This window comes from Microplitis demolitor, chromosome 2 (genome assembly GCF_026212275.2).
Source record: "Microplitis demolitor isolate Queensland-Clemson2020A chromosome 2, iyMicDemo2.1a, whole genome shotgun sequence".
NCBI classification, from domain to species: domain Eukaryota; kingdom Metazoa; phylum Arthropoda; class Insecta; order Hymenoptera; family Braconidae; genus Microplitis; species Microplitis demolitor.
This window is the reverse complement of record NC_068546.1, coordinates 1,420,313-1,444,432: the sequence shown is the minus strand read 5'-3', so window position 1 is coordinate 1,444,432 and position 24,120 is coordinate 1,420,313. Positions and strand designations below refer to the sequence as shown.

The following is a 24,120-nucleotide window of genomic DNA, read 5'->3' as shown; positions in this document are numbered from 1 at the left end:
AAATATTTCTTAGGACTTTTTTGGGTTTTTTCTACTAGAGGACATCCTAATGAACAAAAAACGTTTGTGTTGTAATGAGTTATTCCCAACAGGACCAAAGTTACGAGCCATTCCTCATAATATTGCATAGATAGTGTCATCTGCCCGTATCTGCCCTCATCTGCCCGACGTCGATTACTCAAAAAATAAATTATTCCTAGAACTTTTTATGGCTTTTTCTACTAGAGGACATCCTAATGAACAAAAAACGTTTGTGTTGTGATGGGTTATTTCCAACAGGACCAAAGTTACGGGGCATTCTTCGTAGAAGGAAAAATTTCCAACAGCAACATATTCCTGGGCTACTAGTTATTAAATTACATACCCCGAGTCCTGCTATTTTTTCCGGTCAAAAAGTCAACCATGCTGGATTACATTTAACTTAACATTCTGATAGAGCAGTACGTTTTACGGGTTTCAAGCACCTCTTAGTTTGAAATCAATATTTTTTCTCTTCTTTTCTTTTTCCACAGCTACTTCAAATAGTAATATGCATGACGCTGTGTTCGAAATCGTGTTAAGTCAACATTCGTAATTTATGTACTTTGCGTTAATTTTATCAGTCTGTAATTATCAATTTTCATTATTGCAGAGCCAGTTTTTTTATGTCTAATCTCTTTATCAATAGAAATGTCTACTTAATCACTCAGTAAACTTCCAAACAATGAAAGTATGCAGAAACAAAGATATTATCACCTAATTTATATCAAAAATTGCTTTTATAGTAAGCTTATAAATGTCATTATTATATTTCATCGAGATGTGTCTATAAATATTTGCTACTTAATGTCATAAGACATCGCGAAGTTTATAAAAATATATCTAGATTACAAGATTATTCAAAACTGTGTTTTAATACAATAAACACTGCAGTCATATATAAGAGTGAAAATATTTTTTTTACTCATTCATCAGTCGGTTTTATTTAAATTTCAAAAATAAATAAGTTATGTTTACAAAAAGCATTGTTAGTGTTCTAATTTTAGCGCTAGTCTTCGCATCACTTCAAGGTAACGTTTTCTTCCGTCTTGTCGATTTCTTGTTTTTCGATAATTTTTTCTTTCAATGCAGATGTTTACGGAAAAACACCAAATAAAATCACCGGTGGTGTACGAGCATTCCTCTATGAATTTCCATCGATAGTATCAATACGTTTTTACGGACAACAGCTTTGCGCAGGAGTATTTATAACAACAAAACATGTACTAACAGCCGCGCATTGCCTGGCGGAAGACAACTATTTCCAAACTGGCGTCGATTTGTACCCGGCTTCCGAAATAACCGTTGGCTCAGGGAGCGATAATTGCAACTTTCCTAAAATGATTCATAAAATAAAGGGTTTTAAAATCCATCCTCGGTATCTAGGTGCATATAACAGAAATATCAATGACATTGCCATCATAACGGTAATTATTATATATTGTCGACTAAGTTGCATCTAAGAAATTTATTTATCGATTGTTTACCTACTCCATAGTTGGAAAAGCCAATCACTCCTAATCCATCACAACAAATTATAAGATTACCAAGCAGGCCTTCTGGCGTTGGTCTACAGTCTGCAGTTGCTGGATGGGGGACTTCGTATGAAGGCGAAGGAAAACTATCAGAACTACTGAAGAAAGCTTTTGTTAAGACAATAAGTAATGCTGAATGCCAACGTCGTAATCATGTTTTTATTTATAGTGGACAACTTTGTGCTTCACAAAACTACGGTGTTGGTTTTTGTGACGTAAGTTTATTTATCGTTTTTTTATATATCCCAATAGTCACTTAGTTTACGTAAACTTGGCATTCAATTTCCCGTTTTCGGACGGCAAAATTCCCGAAACAGTTGAAAACAAGATTTCCCATCAGCTTTTTGTGATCTCGAAAACTGATTAATATATACCTTGACGTATATTTTCCGTCAAGTTGCTGAATGTCAATAACCTAGAAGCTGATAAGGGACCGGAAACACGTTAGGTGATTGGGTAATGATCCTCGATCGGCCACTAGTTCACTGTCCTCACCTCGTAGAAGTATAGAAACTTGACCCATTCCTAGATTTTCTTTGATTTAAACTATTTAAAGCAAATTTATTTGAATAGGGTGACAGTGGAGGTCCTCTGGTACACAGCGGAGAAGTTATTGGTATCGTATCAATGTCATTCAATTGCGGTAAAGGGACTCCAGATCTTTACACCCGAGTTTACTCATACTTAGGATGGATAAAAGCAAATATCCAGTAAAAATCTCTAACGGTTTTAATACTTAATTCTATTGTATTATATAAATATATATTTTTATTATAAACAAATATTTGATTCCTGTTTTACAATATAATTTATTGTTACCTTGCTTATATTCACTCTGACATTAATTGTTTTTAATTTATTATTTCTTTGAGAATGAATAAATTATATTTATAGGTTATCGGTGAGTAAACATGAATTACTCACTTGAAATTAATGTTATTGACTATGTATGATTTATGCTACTAATAATAATTATTTAAAATAATTGATAGTATTGATTTCACTTCATCGATTTCATCTATTAATCCCAAGATAAACTTAAAAATATTTTTGATTTATTTTTAGAACTTCACATTATTAGTTATGACAAGCTATTTATCAAAGATATTCCATTAAACTTAAATAATTGATGTAATTTAAACAATGTAATTTATGGAAACTTGTCTATCCTGAAATAAAAAATAATTTATATTTATAAAACTGATAAGGAAACTTATAATAACCAGCTTCGAAATAAACTCAATCATTGTCTTTAGATATTTTTAATAAATTCCGAAAAATGTCGTTCAAAATTACTTGTTTCATATTTACAATTGGTATCGCGATTCTAACTACAGGTCAGTATTCAAAATTTAACTTCGAAAAACTGCATTCTAAATTAAAAAAATTTTTTTTACCAGAAATATTTTGCAAACCGCCAAAAAAAATAGTTAACGGTTCAAATGCTGATATAACTGAGTATCCAGCAATGGTTTCTATTCAATATTACGATAGCCATTGGTGTGGCGGAGTTTTTGTAACGAGACGTCATATTTTGACAGCGGCCCATTGCTTGGCTATTGTTAATTCTAAAACAAATAGAGTAGAATTGCACAATAAAGATAACTTGTCAGTTAAGTCAGGAAGTAGTAATTGGCGATATCCTAGATACGTGCATACTATCGAGAAATTCGTTATTCATCCACAATACACAGGAACTCCGCCGAAAAACTTACATGACATTGGCATCGTGATTTTGACTAAATATATTTTCCTTGACGCAACACAAAATATTATTAGATTACCGTCTTCGTATACTATGGGTGGCTCGCGTGGAACTGTTCTCGGATGGGGATATTTGAAAGAGAAAGCAGGTTCGGTTACAGACCGATTGCAAAAAGCTCCTGTTACTACTTTAAGTCATGAAGAATGCTTGCGTAGAGCACCTACGCCTATTGAGCGATCTCATTTATGCGGGCTTTCCAGCAAAGGATCAGGCTTTTGCGATGTAAGTATTTGTTAACTTCTCGCTGTGATTTTTTTATTGGTGATGATAAATAATTAATTAATCAATTGAATTTAATTACAGGGTGATAGTGGTAGCCCTTTGATTAGTAATGGACAAGTAATTGGCATAGTTTCGATGGGTTGGGAATGTGGTCATGGACAACCGGATATTTATACCCGCGTTCATTCATATTACTCCTGGATTTATAGCGTAATTAATTGAAAAGATTTAAAAAATACCGACAGTTTCAAATGTTGACCAAAAGAATTTTGTTTGATGAAATATTTTTAGCTTTAATTGTAAAAAATACTTAATTTAAGTAATAAATAATTAATAATATAATTTTGGTTCTTTACAATTTGATTTATTGTTATTGATAAAAATTTAATTACTTATATGACCGTGAATGCCTGTGATTTATATTATTTTTAATTTTAATGCCCTATTAATTATTAAATACTCGTGTTTAAATTATTTGTTGATGATTCATTGTTGGCATCCTAAATTTGATAAGAATAATTATAAAAACCAACGGTGACAAAATTTTTCATTCATTACAGCATCCATTAATAAGTTCATTGTAACGTAATCTATTATGACTCCATTAAAATTTATTTATTTTCCTTTCGTTATTGGAATAGTTCTGATACCTGACGGTAAGTTATATATATTTTTATTTTTAAATATTTTGATTAATTAATTTTTGAATTTATTCTGGGCAGAAATTTATGGAAAACGGCCTAATAAAATAGTTAATGGTACCGATGCAGCGATAACTGAATTCCCCGGGGTGGTTTCTATTCAAAATTGGGGATATCATTTTTGCGGCGGCGTTTTAATAACAAAACGTCACGTTTTGACAGCAGCGCATTGTTTGACAAATGTTGATGGCACATCGAAATTAGTGCGATTGCTGGACAAAGATGCATTTACAGTAGCAACTGGAAGTAGTAATTGTCAAAAACCTCAGCATGTTTACAATATAGAAAAATTTGATATTTATCCACACTACACCGTACGACCACCTCAAGTTTATAATGACATTGGTATCATAACAGTAAGTAATGATGAATCATTGATGCTCATAATTGCACAGAAAAATGATTTCTTGGAACAAGTAAAAATTTTTTTCTGTGTGCTTCTCGAAAACGTTTGTCTTCTTAAATATTTCCTTGACTCGACAACTTTTTTTTCTGTGGTATTAACCCTAATTAACTCTAAGGGTTAACCTTAATTAACAATGAATAAATTTCAGCTGGCAGAAGAAATTATTGTTGATGAAAAACAACGACCTATGAGACTGTCAACTTCATACTGTGGTGCTGGTCAGTTTGCCACAGTAGTTGGATGGGGATATTTACATGATGGAGGTGGCACTACAGCCAAATTACAAAAGGCTCCTGTAATTACTTTGAGTAACCCAGAATGCATACGAAGACTTCCTTACCCGATTGGACAACACCAAATTTGTGGATTTTATAAAAACGGAGTAGGTTTTTGTGATGTAAGTATTTGTCTTATTAGTAATTATGATAAATTTTGTTTAGTAAGAATAATTAAGTGACTTACTTACTTTACTTGATAACAGGGTGACAGCGGCGGCCCTTTGATCCACAATGGAGTAGTAATTGGCGTCGTTTCAATGGGATACGCCTGCGGCGCGGGTCTTCCGGATATTTATACGCGAGTGCATTCATACTTACCTTGGATTTATAGGACAGTTTTTAAATTTAAAAGATAATTATTTATAATTAGGATCTTATATATAATGTAATATAGAATCGACGAATAAATGTAATATAAAACATATTTTTTTATTTGTTATTGATCCATTACAAAAATTCTTAGCAGTGACTACCATACTTATACTTAGCACAAAAAATTATTTAAAAACAAAGCGATTAGTCGTTTTATCTTTTAACATTTAAAAAACGAAGTTATCAATTCACAGCCTTGGTGTTATGTCTAACCAGAAGCCCCCGTCAGCCATCAAAGCGAAACTCTTTTTGCTTAATCTGATTGGTAGAATCATTTTTTTAGAGGGTTTTATGTTACACTTTGCAAGAAGATGAAAGAAGAGAACTTTTATCTCTAGAAGAGCGAAACGATTTCCAATGCACATTCTGGGCCCGACTCCAAAAGGAAAATAAGCTGACATATTCAGGCTGTCTTTGGCGTCTCCGATGAATCGTTCGGGGGTAAATTTGTCCGGGTCTGGAAAATATTGTGGATCTCGGTGGATTGCCCAAACTGGTACCCAAAGATTATCGCCGGGTTTTACCAAAAGTGGTTTTGAACCAGGTAGAGTTGGAGGCAACTCGAAACTCTCGGTACAAAGTCTGTCCATAAATCCAGCTATTGGGTACAATCGCAAAGTCTCATTAACGACAGCATCAAGATAGATCATGCTGTTGATTGCTTCGTAAGTTGGATCCCCATCACATTTTTCTAGAACTTGGTCTATTTCTTTTTGAAGTTTTTCTTGAATTTCTGGATGCGACGCGATCTCGTGAGCGGCAAAACACATGAGAGTTGATGTAGAATCAAAACCACCGAAGAAGAAAATAAACGCTTGAGATGTCATACTTTCAATGCTGAGTTCATGTGATTTGGAACCTGGTTTACTGCCTCTTGTCTCCATCATCAGTTGGATCATGTCAGGCCTACTGATTCCTTTGGCGTCTCTTGTAGCTATTGTATCTCGTACTAAATCATAGAAAAAGTTTTCAGTCTTGGTATCGAAAAGTTTAATATTCAATATTCTGGCTATTGTTGGAAATGAACGAACTATGAAAAATTTCAAAGTTTTTATGCCTTCGAAATTAGTTGCGTTTCTACCAAGAACATAAAAATCATTGTCAGGGTTGTTCATTGAGTCAACAGATATGCCAAAAGCGCATGTTGCGATCGTATCATTTGTGTAGCGGGTAAAAATGTCTTTAGAATTGAACGGTTGTTTTTTTTCCGATTGTTTTACCAAAAAGTCACCAAAAGTATCAGCACACTCGGACATTAATTTGAACATTGCTTTCATTTTGCTTGATGTAAACGCAGGAGTCAGCAGAGTCCGTATTTCCCGCCACTGGTCACCACGCAGAGAAAACAGGTTGTTGCTGAACAAAGGATCTACTTCAGGATTAGTGAAACTGCGGTGATCCATAAAATGATCAAAGTACTTAACTGTCACGGTCTTAATCAAATCCAAATCACGAATCATCGTCACAGGGGTACTAAATTCAAAAAATCCCACGTACTTAGCTTTACTGTTCGTCTTATAAGCAACTGTTATATTGTCAACAAACGTGATTCTTCTAAATATTACCGGAGCCATGTTTCCAAAAAAGATAAGAGGTTTTGAATAAGGAATTCCATGCTTAGCAAAATAGTTTTCACGAAAGAAAAAGTAATAAGCAACAAACAGTCCAGCTAAAATAGCTAAAACTGTTGACCAAGATACTTCAAACATGATTCAATTGTAAACTGTAATTTAACAGAGTATAACTTTATATGACGCTTACACACACTGCACCTAATGATAACTAGCAGTGCACACTCGGTTTTGCGAAACAACAGAGCTGCGACCTTGAAGTAATCAATGCGTCGAGAGTTAACAAGAGTCATCAAGATCTCGCTTTTAATTCTCAATTGCATCATCGGCAGCAATTCCTTAATATAAATATGTTTATATTGAATATATCTTTCACGCAAGCTAAACGTGACCAAAATAATAAGATTAATATACATTTTAATTAAATTGATATTTACCTTCATTTAAATACCGGTTTCTCGTCGCTTTCAATCATTCATTACTATTAATAATTAAATCAATAATCATGATAATGATAACTATAAATCGGTATCGAGATAAGATAGCAGATTAAATTTTTTTTAAGACTTAGTTGACGATTAATAAAATCAATTTATCACCGTCATGTAATTGTGCAGATTGATGAAAAAATTTCAGATGTTGTAAACAATTTTTTTTTCGAATTAAGCATGGTTAGATAAATTACGGCTGATATATAATTAATTAAAAAATCTCACTCTCTTGATTGTATTTCTAATCAGAAGCCACCTTCGGCCATCAAAGTAATACTCGATTTACAAAATCGCATTGGCAGAATCATTTTATCAGAAATCTTGATATTACATTTAGCAAGAAGATAGAAGAAGAGAACTTTTATTTCTAAAAGAGCGAAACGATTTCCAATGCACATTCTGGGTCCAAGTCCAAAAGGCAAATAAGCTGATGTATTCAGGTCATCATCATTTGTATATCGCGTAAAAATATCTTTCGAGTTAAATTCAATTAAGTTGTTTTGCACTTGACCTACTAAAAAATCTGAAAAATTACTCGCACACTCGGACATCAATTTAAACATTCCTTTCATTTTACTGGACGTAAAAGCGGGGCTAAGTAGAGTCCGAATTTGTCGCCACCGGTCGCCACTCAGGCTGAATAGATTGCTTCCGAACAACGGATCCATTTCAGGATCTGATAAACTTTTGTGGTCCACAAAGTGATCAAAATTCTTTACTGTAATACTCTTTATCAATTCCAAATCACGAATCAATATCATTGGAGAAGTGAAGTTAAAAAACCCAACAAATTTAGCTTCCGAGTTATAATTGTAAGTATCATTAATAAGATCAACGCCAGTCGCTCTCCGAAATATTATTTTTCCCATGTTTCCGAGGAATAGAAAGGGTTTTTTATGAGGAATCCCATGTTTTTCAAAAAAATTTTTACGAAAAAATAAATAATATATAGTGATTAATCCCACAACTGCTAAAAATATGTCCATGATTATCACTATTTTAATCAACAAAACTCATTGTTTACTTTCAGATGTAATAAGTTATATTTATAAGTTACGTGTACAAGTATTCGCGTGGTTAGCCTTGATAATCTACGAGTTGCTTTTGTATAAAAAAGTGTTGACCATCCTCCTGCGCCAGAGCAGATGATTATTTAAGTGGGAGTAGCGTTACGTCATCGCCTCAGCGTTAAATGATAACTAACATACAAATAAAATAGTCAATTGATGTTTTACTTTAGTTATAGTAGTCCCGACGAAAATGCCGTTCTAAAATGGATAGTAGGGGTATAAGAAATTCGTATTTACTAATGGTAGGAGGAGGACGACTTTTTGGTCGGGAAGACTATAACGAATAACAAGTTAAAAAAAACAACAGCAAGATTTTTTTTTTATTAATAGCTTCGATTTACATACATAGATATAAACATAGAAATTTACATTATTTATCAATTTTTCTTGGGTGAATTTCAAGCCAAAATCCACCTTCTGCGGTCACGGCAACGGAAGAGGAATTGATTCTCATTGGCAGAATCATTTTTTTCGCTGGTTTGATATTGCACTTGGCTAAAAGTTGGAAGAGTAGGACTTTAGTTTCCAAAAGTGCGAATCGGTTTCCGATACACATTCGAGGTCCGACTCCAAATGGAAAATAGGCAGATGTGTTGATATTTTTCTTTCCTTCTCCCAGAAATCGGTTCGGATCAAATTTTTCTGGCTCGGGATAATGTTCTGGGTTCCTGTGAATCGCCCACATTGGAAGTAAAACAGCGCTTCCGGTTTCGAGAGTATACGGCTTAGCTCCAGGTACAGCGGGAGGGAGTTCGAAGTTCTTGGTACACACGCGATCTACTGCAACTACCACTGGGTACAGCCGCAATGCTTCGTATATTACAGCTTCAAGATACTGCATACCGGTGATAGCTTCGTAAGTCGGTTCTCCGTTACATTTCTCCAGCACTTCGTCTATTTCCGCTTGCAATTCTGTTTGAACGTCAGAATTGGCAGCAACTTCATGGGCAGCGAAACACATTAACGTTGACGTAGTGTCGAAACCCGCGAAGAAAAATATGAATGCTTGGGATGTCATATTTTCTATAGTTAATTCAGGTTTCTTGGACCCTGGCTCATGGTTCCTTGTTTCCATCATCAGCTGTATCATATCTGGTCGATAAATACCTTTTTCGTCTCTTGCTGCAATTGTATCTCGCACCAGGTTCAAAAAAAATGAATCTGCAGCTTTGTCGAACAATTTGATACCAAGTAATTTCGTTAATTTCGGAAAAGTCATTGCGAAAACGAACTTGAGCATTTGAATACCCTCGAAATTAGTAACTCTTCTTCCAAGAACATAAAATTCATTTTTGGGATTCTTCATTGAGTCAACAGAAATACCAAAAGCACATGTAGCAATTGTATCATTAGTGTAGCGGGTGAAAATATCCTTGGAATTAAATTCCGTGGATCCTTTTCGCGATTCCTCTACCAAAAAGTCAGTAAAATTATTAGCACACTCGGACATCAACTTGAACATGGCTCTCATTTTGCTGGATGTAAACGCAGGAGTCAACAGATTCCGAATTTCTCGCCATTGATCACCTTTCAAAGAAAACAGATTGTTGCTGAACAAAGGCTCAGCTTCAGGGTCTGTAAAACTCCGATGATCCACAAAGTGTTCGAAATTCTTCACTGTTATATTTTTTAAAATATCCAAATCACGAATCATTATAATGGGTTTGGTGAATTCATAGAATCCAATATATTTAGCAGAAGTGTCATGATTGTATGTTTTCATTGTTTGATTGACGATTGATATTTTTTTCAGTAATACCTGACCAACATCATAGAGAATTGAATGCGGTTCTATGTATGGGATCCCATATTTTTTGAAATGTGGGTCTTTGGCAAAAAATATGTATTTTATAAGAATCAAACCGATTATTATAGCCAGCAAAACAGTCCATGAAATATCCATTGTTTATTTGATAAGTTTTACTACGCATGCGGTTTGATTGAACGCACAACACTGTACTGCATCAGAAAATGCAATTCATTGACAACCAGCTTCCCACTCTTGAGACATATTATCAGTGCGTCGTAATACATAAAAAACTAAAGCCGCGACTTTTAACAAATAATTTTTTATACTTATGTTCAAGATGACTGCACAGTTTTTCAAGTAAAAAAATTAATTATTGCTAATTAGTGAACAAAACATACATCTAAAATAAACATCATTTATTTTCATTAAAAAATTCGCGGAAAATAAGTCTCTAGCTCATAAAAATATTTTTTTCTTCATTTTCTGTATTAAAAAGCCGCAAATATAAAAAATAAAAATGCATTCTGCTGAATTGTCGGTCAAAAAGGTCTTGTTGTCACCAAAGACGGTAACATCACTTTCTACTCATCATTTGAGCTTCAAGAGACGAATAATCGATTTAGGTTAATTTATATTTGTGTAAAAATACATAGCTTTCAACTGCAAAGTTTGTGAAAAAAAAATTACTTGCGCAAGTGTTATCATATTTTGTCTAAGGTGTAAAATAATTGGGTCATTTTTTATCACTTCTTTTAAAATTAAAATAATAATAAGTATAATTTAAGTAGTATTATCAATAATAAAAATAATTAAAATTCAAATAAAAATGATTACTGCGACGAATTTAAAAATTTTGACTAAAATTTATATAAATGTAACTCGAGAAATTCATCACAGGTAAATTTAAATATTTAAAATTATTAACTAATTATTGACTTAATTAAATAAATAAATCTTCTAGTTGTAAAGTTCTAGTAATTGGAGGTGGGACCGGAGGCTGCAGTATGGCAGCAAAGCTTTCAAATAATTTTGACACCTCTCCAAATCATGTGATAGTTTTAGAACCAAGTGAGGTACTAAATTATTACTATATCTATTAATAGAATGTATAAATAGATTTTCATACATTTTTTAAGGTACACTATTATCAGCCCATGTTCACATTAATTGGCGGGGGATTAAAAAAATTTGAATCGTCGAAAAAGCCGATGGCTGCCGTGCTACCGAAAAAGGCCCAATGGATTAAGGACAGCGTGATGTCTTTTCAACCAGAGTCAAATAAAGTTGTCACCAGTAATGGCGATACAATTGAGTATCAGCTGATGATTGTCGCTATGGGTCTACAACTATATTGGGACAAAGTAAATTTATCTAAAATGTCAACGAATTAATAATAATAATAATTATTATTATTATTAAACAAATTCATTCAGATTCCAGGACTGATAGATGGCCTGAAGAATCCTGACTCTCAAGTCTGTTCAATTTACGCTCCGGAAACGGTGACGGAAGTATTTAAAAAAATAGAGAGAACTTTTACAGGTTCGGCGGTTTTTACTTTTCCAAACACTCCGGTAAAATGTCCAGGAGCGCCACAAAAAATTGTTTATTTGGCAGAAGATTATTGGAGCAAAGTAAGTTATCTGATAAATTATTAATTTGTCGAATAGGTGATTCAAGTTTCGGAATTTTTTCAGAAAAATATACGAAATGATATAGAGGTGATTTATAATACATCACTTCCAGTAATATTTGGAGTTAAAAAATACGCCGACGCCCTCTGGGAAGTTTGCAAAACTCGTAATATCAAAGTTAATACGCAGACATGTTTGGTTGAGGTTAAAGGAGACGATCAAGAAGCTGTTTTTGTTGATTTGAAAAATCCAGATAACAAAATTACGCAGAAAGTATGACGTCTGTTGATATCAACAAATGATTTGATAAATATTTATTTACTTACATATATTTCAGTATTCATTTCTGCACGTGACTCCTCCGATGGGCCCGCCGGACATTTTGAAAGAACACACTTCGCTGACAAATGAAGCCGGTTTTCTGAGCGTTGACCCGAAAACTCTACAACACACGAAATATAAAAATATTTACGGTCTAGGGGATTGTACGTCGACTCCAAATTCTAAAACAATGGCAGCAATTGGTAAATTGAAAAATATACAAAAATTTTTACAGTCGAATTCCATTAAGTCTGAGAGTTGGTCAAAAATTTCCTGGAAATTAAAATTTTTTTCAAGCCCCGTTTGCATAAATTGAAATGGATTTTTATGTGAAGCCATAGTTTCCTATTAGGATGTCCATATGATTCTACATGGACTTTATAATTTGTAGTAATGGATATCAAGATCGAGGAAATTGAGGCTTACAGGAATTCGTCTGTATTGTCGCTCTTATAATTCGAGATTTACTGATATATTTATTTATTCTATGAATTAGCTTCACAGTCAAAAGTCTTATATGACAATATAATGAATGACCTGGCGGATAAGAAATCAAAATCTGAGTACAATGGATACGCATCATGTCCACTGGTTACCGCACCCGGAAAATGTATTCTAGCTGAATTTGACTACAACCTACAGCCGCGGGAAACCTTCCCAGTCGATCAGAAAAACGAGTACTGGGTCATGTTTGTTATGAAGAAATATTTTTTTCCCTTTCTCTACTGGAATTTTATGCTCAAGTAAGTTAGCTTACTGTCGCAAACTATAACTACTTCTTAACTACTAATTTTTTCAGGGGGCGGTGGAATGGTCCAGAGTTTATCAGAAAATGCCTATCGATATTTAAATTTAACAAATAAGATTTCAAAATATGAATATATTTGTAGGATATGTTATTTGTACATAATTTAATATATTTATTTATATCAAAATTACTCAAATTTTCTTATTAAATTTTAAGATCCTAGCAATCTTACTTCTAGACAAATGATCCCACTGAGAGCTAATCTTACATCTGATCACATGACAATCTGATAGATTCTAATGATAAAAAGCCTAAATCAAGTTGCGACCATAGTAATTCAACCATGTAAAGGCTGGGTCGAATTTCATTGACATCAGTTGACATAGAACTGAATTTGATTATTTAATTGTCGTACAGATTTTAGGTTAGAAAAAACTTTTGTTAACTAGAACAAGTCAAAATTAGATAAAATGTGATCAGGCAGTTATAATTATTTCTTTAGTAATAATAATACCACTTGGTAAGTTTTCTTAGTATGAAAAATTTGGTGGCCCTGAAAAGGGCCGTTTGGTTTTTGTAAATAAGTTTAGTCAATTAAGAGCTGGCTTTCTCGGTTTTCTTTGGCAACAAGACAGCTTGGATGTTGGGAAGAACTCCACCTTGAGCGATGGTGACTCCTGAGAGAAGTTTGTTCAATTCTTCATCGTTACGGATGGCCAGCTGGAGATGACGTGGGATGATACGAGTCTTCTTGTTGTCACGGGCGGCGTTGCCTGCCAACTCGAGAACTTCAGCAGCCAGATATTCCATAACAGCTGCGAGGTAGACTGGAGCTCCAGCACCAACACGTTCTGCGTAGTTGCCTTTGCGCAACATACGATGGATACGACCAACTGGAAACTGGAGTCCAGCACGGCTTGAACGGGTCTTTGACTTGCCCTTTGCCTTTCCTCCTTTACCACGACCAGACATGATAATAAGTTTGAAGTTAACGGTAGTAAACACAAACGAACAGAACGAACTGTCGGAGCAATTTAAAAAATGAACACCCGTCGCAATTTAGTCATAAACTTTTTTTTCGGAACCAGCGACCCAATAGTATACGAGCTTCTATCCCCTTCACTATTTCTGCGCTCCCATTGGCTCGCGGGTCCCGATTTTATTACTATTGTTATTATTTTTCAGCGGTCGGTACCAGCGCGCCAATAAGATTACATTTATCTCCTCCACTTACTTTTACGCGATTTCATTGGCCTCGCAGGTACCGATTCATAAGTCATGCCATTACTGCGAAAAAATATTTCTGGCACAGTCCGACTATTCTATAACAGTCAACTTATTGGTCCGTCATCATGCCTCCTAAAACAAGTGGTAAAGCAGTCAAGAAGTCTGGTAAAGCCCAGAAGAACATCACCAAGAATGATAAGAAAGGCCGCAAGAAGAAGCGTAAGGAAAGTTACGCTATCTACATCTACAAAGTGCTCAAACAAGTTCATCCTGACACTGGAGTCTCCAGCAAGGCCATGAGCATCATGAACAGTTTTGTCAACGACATCTTCGAGCGTATCGCTGCTGAAGCTTCAAGACTTGCGCACTACAACAAGCGCTCCACCATCACTTCCCGGGAAATTCAAACCGCAGTTCGTCTTCTGCTTCCCGGTGAATTGGCAAAACACGCAGTCAGTGAAGGAACTAAAGCTGTCACCAAATACACCAGCTCCAAATAAATGTCCTAATCCTCAATAAAAACCAAACGGCCCTTTTCAGGGCCACCAAATTTTTTCAAACGTATTTCTTTCAAGTTTTGTATGAATATCTAAACGACAATTTCATAGTAGTTGAAAAATTATTCGTTATCAAATTATATGCGAATAAAAAATTTTCTTAAACAATCTCTCACTGTATGACGAGACATAAAGTTCTATTTTGAATACACAGAATCTAAGCTATACAGTATTTTTGAATATTGTACATCTATTAAAACTCGATAGAGATTTCAATCTCGAGACAAGTTTACAGCGATTGCTGAATCAGCCTGCAAGTAATTCACAGCAACTTTTTGAATAAGAGTTTCCAAATTAAATTTTTTATAGTAAGAAGTATGATTTTATTACTAATAACTCGACGCCTTTTAAAACGTGTCTATTACATATCATCTCTATCAAATGACATGATGATACATCATTTTATATACTTACATTAAGCCATTTCTTCCATATAATTAGATATGATGTGCATACGTATAAAATTTTTTTTCTTATATAAGTAGTTAAGAATTTGGTTGTTGCAATCAAGCAGTCGTATATATATTTTAAATAAAAACCCTGTAAAATGAAGATATAACACTTAAATGACTAATAAAGTGAAATTTTGCTAGTCAAACACTAATAAAAAATTTTTTCTGACATCTATGAAATATTAATGTTTATTTTTTTTTTTTTTTTTTTTAATAGTAATTATATTTATCATTATATGTTTACAAGAGTATTATAAGTTTTACAGTAGTACAACTTTAAGTGATTATTTATAACGCAAATAATAACAATATTGACTAAGTCGGTATCAGCAAACCAATTAAAAAAAATTTATAGCCTTGAGAAAATATTTCCTGTGCAGCGATTGGATCGCAGAAACCAAAGTTAAATAATAACAATAACACTGACGTCGGTACCTGCGAACCATTAAGAAGTAGTAGAAAAATATCCTGGGTTGCGAAAAAAAAGTTGTCATCACGACTTTATAATTTGGTTTTCATGTTATTGTGAGGAAATCTTAAACAAAATATGTCTTTCGTCAGGAATTATTTTTATTTCTATGTATTTTTTTATAATTGGATACTGAAGTTTTACACTTTGAGTTGGAAACAGCTCTTTTCAGGGCCAGTACAGTTTACATTTGTGGAAAATAATTCAAGTTCTGTAACATTTAACTTACATCAATGCTTCGATACTTTTTCGCAGTAAATGTTTCATTATTTTAAATGACTGACAAAGAATTACAATTTTTTAACATTTGTTAAATTATAGTTTACACTTTAGTTTATATATATATTTATTTTTGAGTACAGAGATGATAGATAAAAATTCTATGGACTAGGTTAGAAATTTTTTTACTAATTACCGTAAAATGGAACAAAAAAAAGTTTTATGAATGTGCTGAGTTCAATGGGAAAAGATAAAGTCAAGAATGGGTTTTGTGGGTATTGGAAAATTTTTTTTAAAAAAATTATACTCTGCAAGAAAAAAATTTTATGTTATTTGTACGGAAAAAAAATCTTGTATTTCTTGTGAGTGCTTATTTAGTAAAATTTGGAACTTGAAGAGAACATACGTATGAAAAATTTGAGGGGGCCCTGCATGAACAGGACCCCGAAAGCTCGAGAACATTCTCCATGTGAGCCAGGCGCTGAAAAGAGCCGTTTGGTTTTACATATGGGTATGGTTGTTTTTTTGTATAATTTATTTAAAATCAAAGTCAAAAATTAAATCAGAAAAAATTATGACAGTTCACCTTGAAATTGTATTGATTGAAAAACTCTTCGTCGTAATGATAAAGCGCTTAAGTCACATCTGACGTCAATTATATTGAGAATAATTCATTTGATGTAAGACCTGACTGAAAAAATAAAAAAAACAATAAAACAATTCATGTTAGTTGATTCCTGAAATGGAAAATTTCAAATAAGTTTTCAACGTTTTAACAATGCGCTGAAAAGTACGTTTGATATAAATTTTATAAGCAATAATTTATTTAATTTAAAATCTGACTGAAAGAATTAAAAAAAAAATAAAAAAATGAATATTAGTTGGCCCTGAAACAGAAATTATTGAGTAAATTTTTATCATTACAATGGGGCGTTTAAAATTGTCATTTAATGTCAGTTTTACAAGTAATAATTTAATTAATTGAAGATCTAGCTGAAAAAATAAAAAAATTAAAGATTAGAATGCCCTGAAATGAAACATTTAAATAAGTATTTATCAATATGATGAAGCGCTGAAAAGTTTAATTTCAAGTCAATTTTATGAGCAATAATTCATTTAATATAAGATTGAACTGAAAGAATTAAAAAAAAAATAAATATTAGTTTGCTCTGAAATGAAAATATTTAAATAAGTTTTTATCGTTAAGATTATACATTTCAAGTTAATTTTTTAAGAAATAATATTTTATGTACGATTTAACTGAAAGAATTATACAATAAATAAAGAAAATTTACATTGATTGGCCATGGAATAAAAATTTATACTTATCGTAGTCGATGGACAAAATCAAGTTGAAAGAAATAACGAAAAAAAAAATTTACATTAGTTAGCACTGAAAAAAGTTATTAGATTGATCAGAAATAATAACTTTTTTTTTTTTTTAATTAAAAATTATAAATTTTTTGTTAACCATAAAAGACACCTGGTGAAATTTTTATGGGACAAAAACCCATTTCGCAAGAGTTCGGTAAACGAACTTATGTTTTCAATTTATTGAACATTTGTCGCAGGATTGAAAGCGGATTCGCAATGTGTAACTTAAAACTATTGAAGATAAAGAGATTCGGTAATGGAGAAGAAATGGCGAAGCTTCAAAGCCATTTAAAATTTGGGAAGATTTGGGTCTCGAAAATTAATGGGGTTTTCTGTACAGAAACGCAAGTTGCTTACAAGTTTTTTTTGGAGATGAAAAATTTTTCCTAAGGAATGATGACTCATCAAAACCATTCCACTGACAATGTTAAAAAATTTCGGAGATTAAAAAACCAGGGAACTTTTATAGAGAAAAAAATTTCCTCTCATATTGTTCCTGTAATTTTTTTTTTTGAGTATTTTAAAATTGATTCGCAATTATTAACTGAAAATTATTGGTGATGGAGAAGAACTGGCGTAATTTCAAAACCATTTTAAATTTGGGCGAATTCGAGTCAGTAAAAATTAGTAGGATTCTCTGTACAAAAACGCAAGTTGCTTACAAGTTTTTGTTTAAATAAATTTTCGTAATATGTTTGATAGTTTCGTTTGAATTTCAATTTAAAATTCACAGTAATAAAGAGTAGAAAAAAAATTTTGTCCAAGGAACAGCGACTCATCAAAACCATTCCCTTGACTATAATATCAAAGTTGGAAGATTAAAAATCAAAGAATTTTTTATAGAGAAACAAGTTTCCTCTCGTATTGTTCCTGTAAATTTTTTGCAAATAAGAAACATAAAAATAAATATTATTTGGATTTTTCTATAGAAAATATGTAAAAATTTTGATAGCGAATGATGAATCTTCAAAATCATTCTCAAATTAAAAATATTCAATTTTTAAGCAACAATATATAGATTTTCTTATAAACTATAAAAAATAAAAAAAATAATTACCAAGTTTATGATATTTACCAACCAAAATTTATAAACAGTCCCTTCAAAAAATTATATTTTTCTTTTCATTAAAAATTTTAATTAAATAATTATTTCTTTGGCAATAGATCAGTCACATTAAATTTATTTCATTTGGCTTTATTTATTTCTTAGAACTTTTTTAATGCAGCCTAAATAATAAAATATCAAAACTCCTGGAAAGATATTAATATTTTAAATTTGGAATTGAAATAAAAATGTATTAGCTTGAGCGTCAGTAATTACTCACTTGAGATTTTTCTGGCTTAAGTGTCACATGTTGTCCACAATTTTACTACCAGTTCAAAATAATTTTCCAGTTGAAATTTGTATTCTCTTATTATTTGAATTACAATTAAGCTTCAATTCGAATTCATAAGTTTCCTAATATTATTTTTAAAGTTTGACGCAAAAACAAATAAATTATTTCAGTCGATTAAATTTGAATGAGGTGAAAACGTAGACTTTTTACTACAAGTCAAACTGATTATTATAAGAAATAAATTTTATTGCAATAAAAAATATTTGTATATTGAAAACCCGATACGCGCCGTATAAAATTCGGCCTATATCGAACCACGGACCTGGCCATTTCTTAACGCGAACAGTGGCTGGTTATTTACAAAAAAAATTTACATTTAATAGAAAAGTGTATAAGTAGTTTTATAAATCGGCGCACAAAACCCTAAATTTGCTCACGGTAACCGAGTTTCCGCTTGACTCTGACGAGAAGTGTTGACACCTATATGGTTTGACAGAGTCAAAGGACATGATAGGCAGGACCAACAGCGATCAACGTAGCAGTCGACAGCAGGCTCGGATTGCCCACAGGAGCACATTTAGCCACTGTTTTCCTGTTCTAATAAAAGCTAAATAGAATGAAAAATAATTAAAAAATAAAAATTGACTATCGCGACCGGAGCCTTCGGTGGCTCTAATAATGTTTCGAACCGTGACTTGAAAATTTCAAACGCGGACAGAGGCTATTTTTCATTCATCGACGCAGAATTTACTTTATTTATCAACAAACAAAATCCTAAACTTGCTCACGGCAATCGAACTTCCGCTTGACTCTGACGAGAAGTGTTGACACCTATATGGTTTGACAGAGTCAAAGGACATGATAGGCAGGACCAACAGCGATCAACGCAGTAGTCGACAGCGAACTCAAATTGCCCAAAGGAGCAACTGGCCTCTGTTATACTAATAAAAAATTATTTGAACATTTAAAATTTTTTAAATTACAACCAACAAATTTTCATCACCGATCAGAGGTTTTTCCGAACGATTTATCAATTTAAAAAAATTCATTTGTAAAGTCGGGTGCCAGATCTTTTCAAATTCATGTAATGTCATATAATGTAATGTAATATAGTAATAAATAAAATAACGGCGGACAAAAAATGACTCTAGGTGCTCACAACATTTAAAACTCCGGTGAATCCTCTCCCTCGGTGACACACTTGGGACAGGCATCGTTTAACTGCACCAGCGCACATTTAGCTTCCCATCTCCCTAAAAATGAACTAGTGAAAATACACCAATTACCAGAGCGATGCAAACCGGTGTTTTTCAAGAGCGACGTACATTCACTAGTAAGAAGTGCTCAATATTTTCACTACTTCAAATCTGGAAGAGTCCCCCCAACAGCCGATTCCGGCCCAGTTGCCCTTACTACAGAGGTGCATCCACGAGTCCTGAAGAAACTGGGGGACACAGTGACTCTGTCGGAAAAGCGACCGATTTGGAGACTGTAGCAGATAGAGAATCATTTTGAACAGAGAAGCTGCGTTAATTTATATTTTAAAATGTTAAATTAGCATTTTTAAAAAACTGTTAAATTCATTGAACTAAAAAAAAAAAAAAAAAATAAATTACAAAATATGCAACTTCTCAATTCAATGACCGCGTGCTGTCCATACTGTAAACTCTGCACGCCCAACAGTACGAAACCGAACGGCTCTATCTGCTCGCTATTTTTAGTGATAATGCAGAACCCTAAAAAGGGATGTGCCCATAGTGGCCAACTCGCTGTGAGGTCTATCGTCGGATTAATAAATGTCCTGAAGGAGCATTCAGTGGTGACCCGACGGCAGCCAGATCCCTGGCACTGCAAGGCCCCACCACTAATTAACCTCTGAACTAATAATCAACATTTTAAATTTACTGTTCATTTTCTTAAATGAGCTCATTTTGACCCTAAATTTTCAAAATAAAAAATGATTTTAACGTAAAACGCGACCGCTGGTTCGGCCTTGACCAGACAGGCCACCAGTATTTTGATTTCTTCAGGATCAAGATACGGCAACTTGCCTAGCCTCGGCGGAATGACTAAACGTACAACTAAAAATGAGCTCGAAAAATATTTTTTATTATAAAATCCAATTTTCTTTCATTTTTAAAATATATTTATGAAAAAGTTTTAATTATTTGTCAAAAACGCTGTCACCTCATCCTCTCATTAATCAGGCCTAATAATATATTTATTTGATAAATTTATTCACACTATCCAAACATTTTTTGTGAAAAAGTACTTGAAATATAATAAAAATGATAAACTTAATTGCAATTTTTGAAGCCGCCGATAATAAATAATATCTCAAATATTTTGGTAGTTGCGATCAATGTAAATGATAAATTTTTGGTCCTAAAAGATAAGGAACGACGAACTTAATTTTGAAAATTTTAATTTAGATAAAAATAAAAACTCTAAATCAGAGCAATCAGGGGTTTAAAATAATTCTTACTAATCAACGATTATTGAATTGTTTCGCGAAAAATTTAAATTCTGAATTCATATCATGAAATATTTAAATGACGATAATTCCCGCCTATTTACTATGACTCTCAAATATACCCCTTTTAGTTTTAGTAGCGGAATTTTTTTCATTTCGAAAATTTAATTTCAATATAAAAGTAATTTTAAATTTTTGTCCGCGTAATCCTAACGATCTTGGCTAAATAAAATAAATCACAACGTTTAGAAACTCACATTCGATGAATCTAATTGCAGCTTTTAAATATTTACGCGCCTGCGCTCTCAGCAGGCAAAAACTCCCGTCAAAACACCAGTCATTCACTCAGCATTCATTGCATTAATTTTCTAATGCCCGGATAATTTTTCATTTTATTCTCCCATAATTTTTCAAACACCAGCTACATTCTGTAAAATAAAAAAAGAAAGCCATAAAGTTTTATGTCGCTGGGCTGAATTGTGCATTGGATTTCAATTCATTAAAAAAATTATTCACCTTGATGAATAATTAATCGGGGCATAAGTTTTGGATTTAAACTCGGTTTCAGTTGCTATAATGAGCTGCGAATAATCCATAGTAACTCATTGACATCCGCATTTCTTCATCCGCCGGTGGCTCCACCTGTAATTACAATTTTTTCCTTGGTGTTAATTTTTTTGCAATAATCGCGCACGCGCACTGATATGAATTTGAAGTGAACTTCAAAATTCATATTCGCAAACTTGCTGTCAAGTTAAAAATGAAAAATTAAATTAGGAAATACGTACTTTTTAGATATAACAGCAGGAGTGACATTAGCCTATTTTCAAGGCCGATAGACTTGTCAAAGCAGCAATCAGAAGTTCATTCTTGAAGGTGAATAGATAATAGTTGAATAGATATTTATTACGTGAATTAATAAAGTCGCGGAGTTAAAGAGTTTAAAGTGGCCCTAATGAGTTTATTTATTTGAATTGGACTCTGAGGATGCTAAAAGTGTCAAAGGATAATGAGGTATTACCCCTTTGACAGCTGAGTAGCAAATGCGAATTATGCAAAATTAGCAGGTGTATTTATAACTAATCTTAGCGAATTGACCGAAACATTGCATTACTGCTATTCTCGGCGCTGATTGGCTCTGGCAAGAAACGTCGGTAACTGCGAGCCAATCGGGTGACAGTTTGACACTTCCACGTGATTGACCGGTTCCAGGTAGAGGGGGTTTAAGTTGATCTAATCAGAAGCCGATATGTTGCTAAGTTGTAGTAATTTCAGCAAATTTAATCTCTAAGTACCCAATTTTACAAGTTTTTAATTTTGAACTTACTATTGAAGTAATTGACGCATAAGAAAATTAGGATATCGAGGTTAATTATTTTAAGTCATATATAAATAGTTATTTATATTAAATATCAAAGTAGATAAATAAAAATGGGATGATGGTTGAATTTATTTTAAAGATCTATTAGAATTTTATTAGTAAGAAAAAAAAAAACGATAGGATATATAAGAGACGGAACAAACTCGAAAAATTTTCTTTGTTAAAAAAATTTGATGGCCCTGAAAAGGGCCGTTTGGTTTTATGTTCGAAGTGGAGATGACTTAGGCACGTTCTCCTCGGATACGACGAGCCAACTGGATGTCCTTGGGCATGATGGTGACACGTTTGGCGTGGATGGCACAGAGGTTGGTATCTTCGAAGAGACCAACTAAGTAGGCCTCGCTGGCTTCCTGGAGAGCCATCACAGCTGAGCTCTGGAATCTCAGATCAGTTTTGAAATCTTGAGCGATTTCACGAACCAGACGTTGGAATGGTAGTTTACGGATGAGAAGTTCTGTGCTCTTTTGGTAGCGACGAATTTCACGGAGAGCAACTGTGCCGGGACGGTAACGATGAGGCTTCTTGACTCCTCCGGTCGCTGGCGCACTCTTACGAGCAGCCTTGGTGGCGAGTTGTTTGCGTGGAGCCTTTCCACCGGTCGACTTACGCGCAGTTTGCTTAGTACGAGCCATTGTGAGTTGATTTAAGATTCGACGTAACGATGCGTTCAAGAGATTTGGTTGAATTGAAAAAATGGCGCCCGTTTTTGCCTTTTTGTCAACTCGCTGGCCGCTTGGCGCGTTCTGATTCGGACAATTTCGGTAGAGGGGGATAATTTAACGAACGTCTCTGCGATTGGTCCGAATCGAAAAGTGGGAGAAAATTTGACAGCTTCGTTGCAAACGAGCGGAGAGGGAAATCGTAAGAAAGTGCTTAAATACGGCCATTTCGTATTTCAAAGTCATAATTTCACTGTCTCTCGTCGAGTAAACGTCTCCGCTCTTTAAATTCGTGACAATGACTGGCCGTGGTAAAGGAGGAAAAGGATTGGGAAAAGGAGGAGCCAAGCGTCATCGTAAAGTTCTTCGTGACAACATCCAGGGAATCACCAAACCAGCGATCCGTCGTCTGGCTCGTCGTGGTGGCGTCAAGCGTATCTCAGGTCTGATCTACGAAGAAACTCGTGGAGTTCTCAAGGTCTTTCTTGAAAATGTCATTCGTGACGCTGTCACCTACACCGAGCACGCCAAGCGTAAGACTGTCACCGCCATGGACGTTGTCTACGCTCTGAAACGTCAAGGCCGTACTCTCTACGGTTTTGGAGGTTAATTTTATCATTCGACTCAGCAAACATTAAACAAAACGGCCCTTTTCAGGGCCACCAAATTTTTTACACGTGAAAAATAATTCAAGTTTCAAATCCCATATAATCCTAGTTCACTAAAAATTGAACTGTAATTCATTGAGTTTTATATTTAATTTTAACATGAGCTCCCAATTACCTAGTACTCATACTTCATCTTATTTTGTCTCATTTTTTACTTACTATTCCTAGGATAAAATAATTTAATCTGCTATCAATGCATCAAGCATTGAGATTCATTAATCGTATCGTTAATTTTTGAATAAGAAATTGTTAATCCCCGCGCCTTTCAATAGAACGAATATACCTTGAGTTTTATCAGGGTCTGCAAATTATCAATGACAATGCATATAATTACTAAGTACTGTATATAATTCTATCATTCGACTCTTATATTAACAAATATAAGTATTCCACCTTATGCTCTACTAATTTTTTTTGGTAAT

The 24,120-nt window shown here is 33.6% G+C and overlaps 11 protein-coding genes and 1 long non-coding RNA gene across 14 annotated transcripts; 6 read left to right on the top strand and 6 right to left on the bottom strand.

Annotated features, from left to right (window-relative positions):
• Positions 1 to 988: 988 nt before the first annotated feature.
• Positions 989 to 2,267, top strand: LOC103578625 (chymotrypsin-2-like). The gene is made up of 4 exons (XM_008559764.1): positions 989 to 1,049; positions 1,111 to 1,445; positions 1,517 to 1,768; positions 2,127 to 2,267. Exons 1-4 carry the CDS (start codon positions 989 to 991, stop codon positions 2,265 to 2,267), a joined length of 789 nt encoding a protein of 262 aa, XP_008557986.1.
• A 566-nt stretch (positions 2,268 to 2,833) lies between these two features.
• On the top strand, positions 2,834 to 3,791 carry LOC128668988 (chymotrypsin-1-like). The gene is made up of 3 exons (XM_053742875.1): positions 2,834 to 2,890; positions 2,954 to 3,540; positions 3,622 to 3,791. The coding sequence occupies exons 2-3, from the start codon at positions 3,022 to 3,024 to the stop codon at positions 3,760 to 3,762; spliced, it is 660 nt and encodes a 219-aa protein (XP_053598850.1). The 5' UTR covers positions 2,834 to 2,890; positions 2,954 to 3,021; the 3' UTR covers positions 3,763 to 3,791.
• Positions 3,792 to 4,135: 344 nt separating this feature from the next.
• Positions 4,136 to 5,281, top strand: LOC103578626 (chymotrypsin-2-like). Its single transcript, XM_053743196.1, has 4 exons — positions 4,136 to 4,196; positions 4,263 to 4,597; positions 4,796 to 5,044; positions 5,129 to 5,281. The coding sequence occupies exons 1-4, from the start codon at positions 4,136 to 4,138 to the stop codon at positions 5,279 to 5,281; spliced, it is 798 nt and encodes a 265-aa protein (XP_053599171.1).
• A 54-nt stretch (positions 5,282 to 5,335) lies between these two features.
• On the bottom strand, positions 5,336 to 7,062 carry LOC103578596 (cytochrome P450 9e2-like). Its single transcript, XM_008559729.3, has one exon. It carries the CDS (start codon positions 7,004 to 7,006, stop codon positions 5,486 to 5,488), a length of 1,521 nt encoding a protein of 506 aa, XP_008557951.3. The 5' UTR covers positions 7,007 to 7,062; the 3' UTR covers positions 5,336 to 5,485.
• Positions 7,063 to 7,604: 542 nt separating this feature from the next.
• Positions 7,605 to 8,228, bottom strand: LOC128669036 (cytochrome P450 9e2-like). The gene has a single exon (XM_053743195.1). It carries the CDS (start codon positions 8,226 to 8,228, stop codon positions 7,605 to 7,607), a length of 624 nt encoding a protein of 207 aa, XP_053599170.1.
• A 497-nt stretch (positions 8,229 to 8,725) lies between these two features.
• Positions 8,726 to 10,397, bottom strand: LOC128667372 (cytochrome P450 9e2-like). The gene has a single exon (XM_053737080.1). The coding sequence runs from the start codon at positions 10,330 to 10,332 to the stop codon at positions 8,800 to 8,802; it is 1,533 nt and encodes a 510-aa protein (XP_053593055.1). The 5' UTR covers positions 10,333 to 10,397; the 3' UTR covers positions 8,726 to 8,799.
• Positions 10,398 to 10,641: 244 nt separating this feature from the next.
• On the top strand, positions 10,642 to 13,072 carry LOC103578628 (sulfide:quinone oxidoreductase, mitochondrial). Of its 3 annotated transcripts, none has more exons than XM_053737078.1 (8): positions 10,642 to 11,076; positions 11,141 to 11,247; positions 11,296 to 11,540; positions 11,613 to 11,813; positions 11,877 to 12,086; positions 12,151 to 12,337; positions 12,631 to 12,877; positions 12,934 to 13,072. In XM_053737078.1, the coding sequence occupies exons 1-8, from the start codon at positions 11,006 to 11,008 to the stop codon at positions 12,995 to 12,997; spliced, it is 1,332 nt and encodes a 443-aa protein (XP_053593053.1). In that variant the 5' UTR covers positions 10,642 to 11,005; the 3' UTR covers positions 12,998 to 13,072. The 3 variants fall into 3 exon arrangements, with proteins under 3 accessions (XP_053593053.1, XP_008557989.3, XP_053593054.1); XM_008559767.3 differs by having other exon boundaries at positions 10,645 to 11,076; positions 11,141 to 11,252; positions 11,316 to 11,540; XM_053737079.1 differs by having other exon boundaries at positions 10,987 to 11,076; positions 11,149 to 11,247.
• A 78-nt stretch (positions 13,073 to 13,150) lies between these two features.
• Positions 13,151 to 13,893, bottom strand: LOC103580205 (histone H2A). The gene has a single exon (XM_008561877.3). The coding sequence runs from the start codon at positions 13,852 to 13,854 to the stop codon at positions 13,477 to 13,479; it is 378 nt and encodes a 125-aa protein (XP_008560099.3). The 5' UTR covers positions 13,855 to 13,893; the 3' UTR covers positions 13,151 to 13,476.
• A 312-nt stretch (positions 13,894 to 14,205) lies between these two features.
• Positions 14,206 to 15,239, top strand: LOC103580206 (histone H2B). The gene has a single exon (XM_008561878.2). The coding sequence runs from the start codon at positions 14,235 to 14,237 to the stop codon at positions 14,607 to 14,609; it is 375 nt and encodes a 124-aa protein (XP_008560100.1). The 5' UTR covers positions 14,206 to 14,234; the 3' UTR covers positions 14,610 to 15,239.
• A 4,914-nt stretch (positions 15,240 to 20,153) lies between these two features.
• Positions 20,154 to 22,012, bottom strand: LOC103573493 (uncharacterized). The gene is made up of 4 exons (XR_001345421.2): positions 21,779 to 22,012; positions 21,507 to 21,632; positions 21,248 to 21,418; positions 20,154 to 20,902 (listed from the first exon to the last, which is right to left on the bottom strand). It is a non-coding gene; the product is annotated as an uncharacterized LOC103573493 (long non-coding RNA).
• A 374-nt stretch (positions 22,013 to 22,386) lies between these two features.
• Positions 22,387 to 23,034, bottom strand: LOC106694277 (histone H3). Its single transcript, XM_014445205.2, has one exon. The coding sequence runs from the start codon at positions 23,001 to 23,003 to the stop codon at positions 22,593 to 22,595; it is 411 nt and encodes a 136-aa protein (XP_014300691.1). The 5' UTR covers positions 23,004 to 23,034; the 3' UTR covers positions 22,387 to 22,592.
• A 264-nt stretch (positions 23,035 to 23,298) lies between these two features.
• Positions 23,299 to 23,646, top strand: LOC128668980 (histone H4). The gene has a single exon (XM_053742820.1). The coding sequence runs from the start codon at positions 23,329 to 23,331 to the stop codon at positions 23,638 to 23,640; it is 312 nt and encodes a 103-aa protein (XP_053598795.1). The 5' UTR covers positions 23,299 to 23,328; the 3' UTR covers positions 23,641 to 23,646.
• Positions 23,647 to 24,120: the final 474 nt, after the last annotated feature.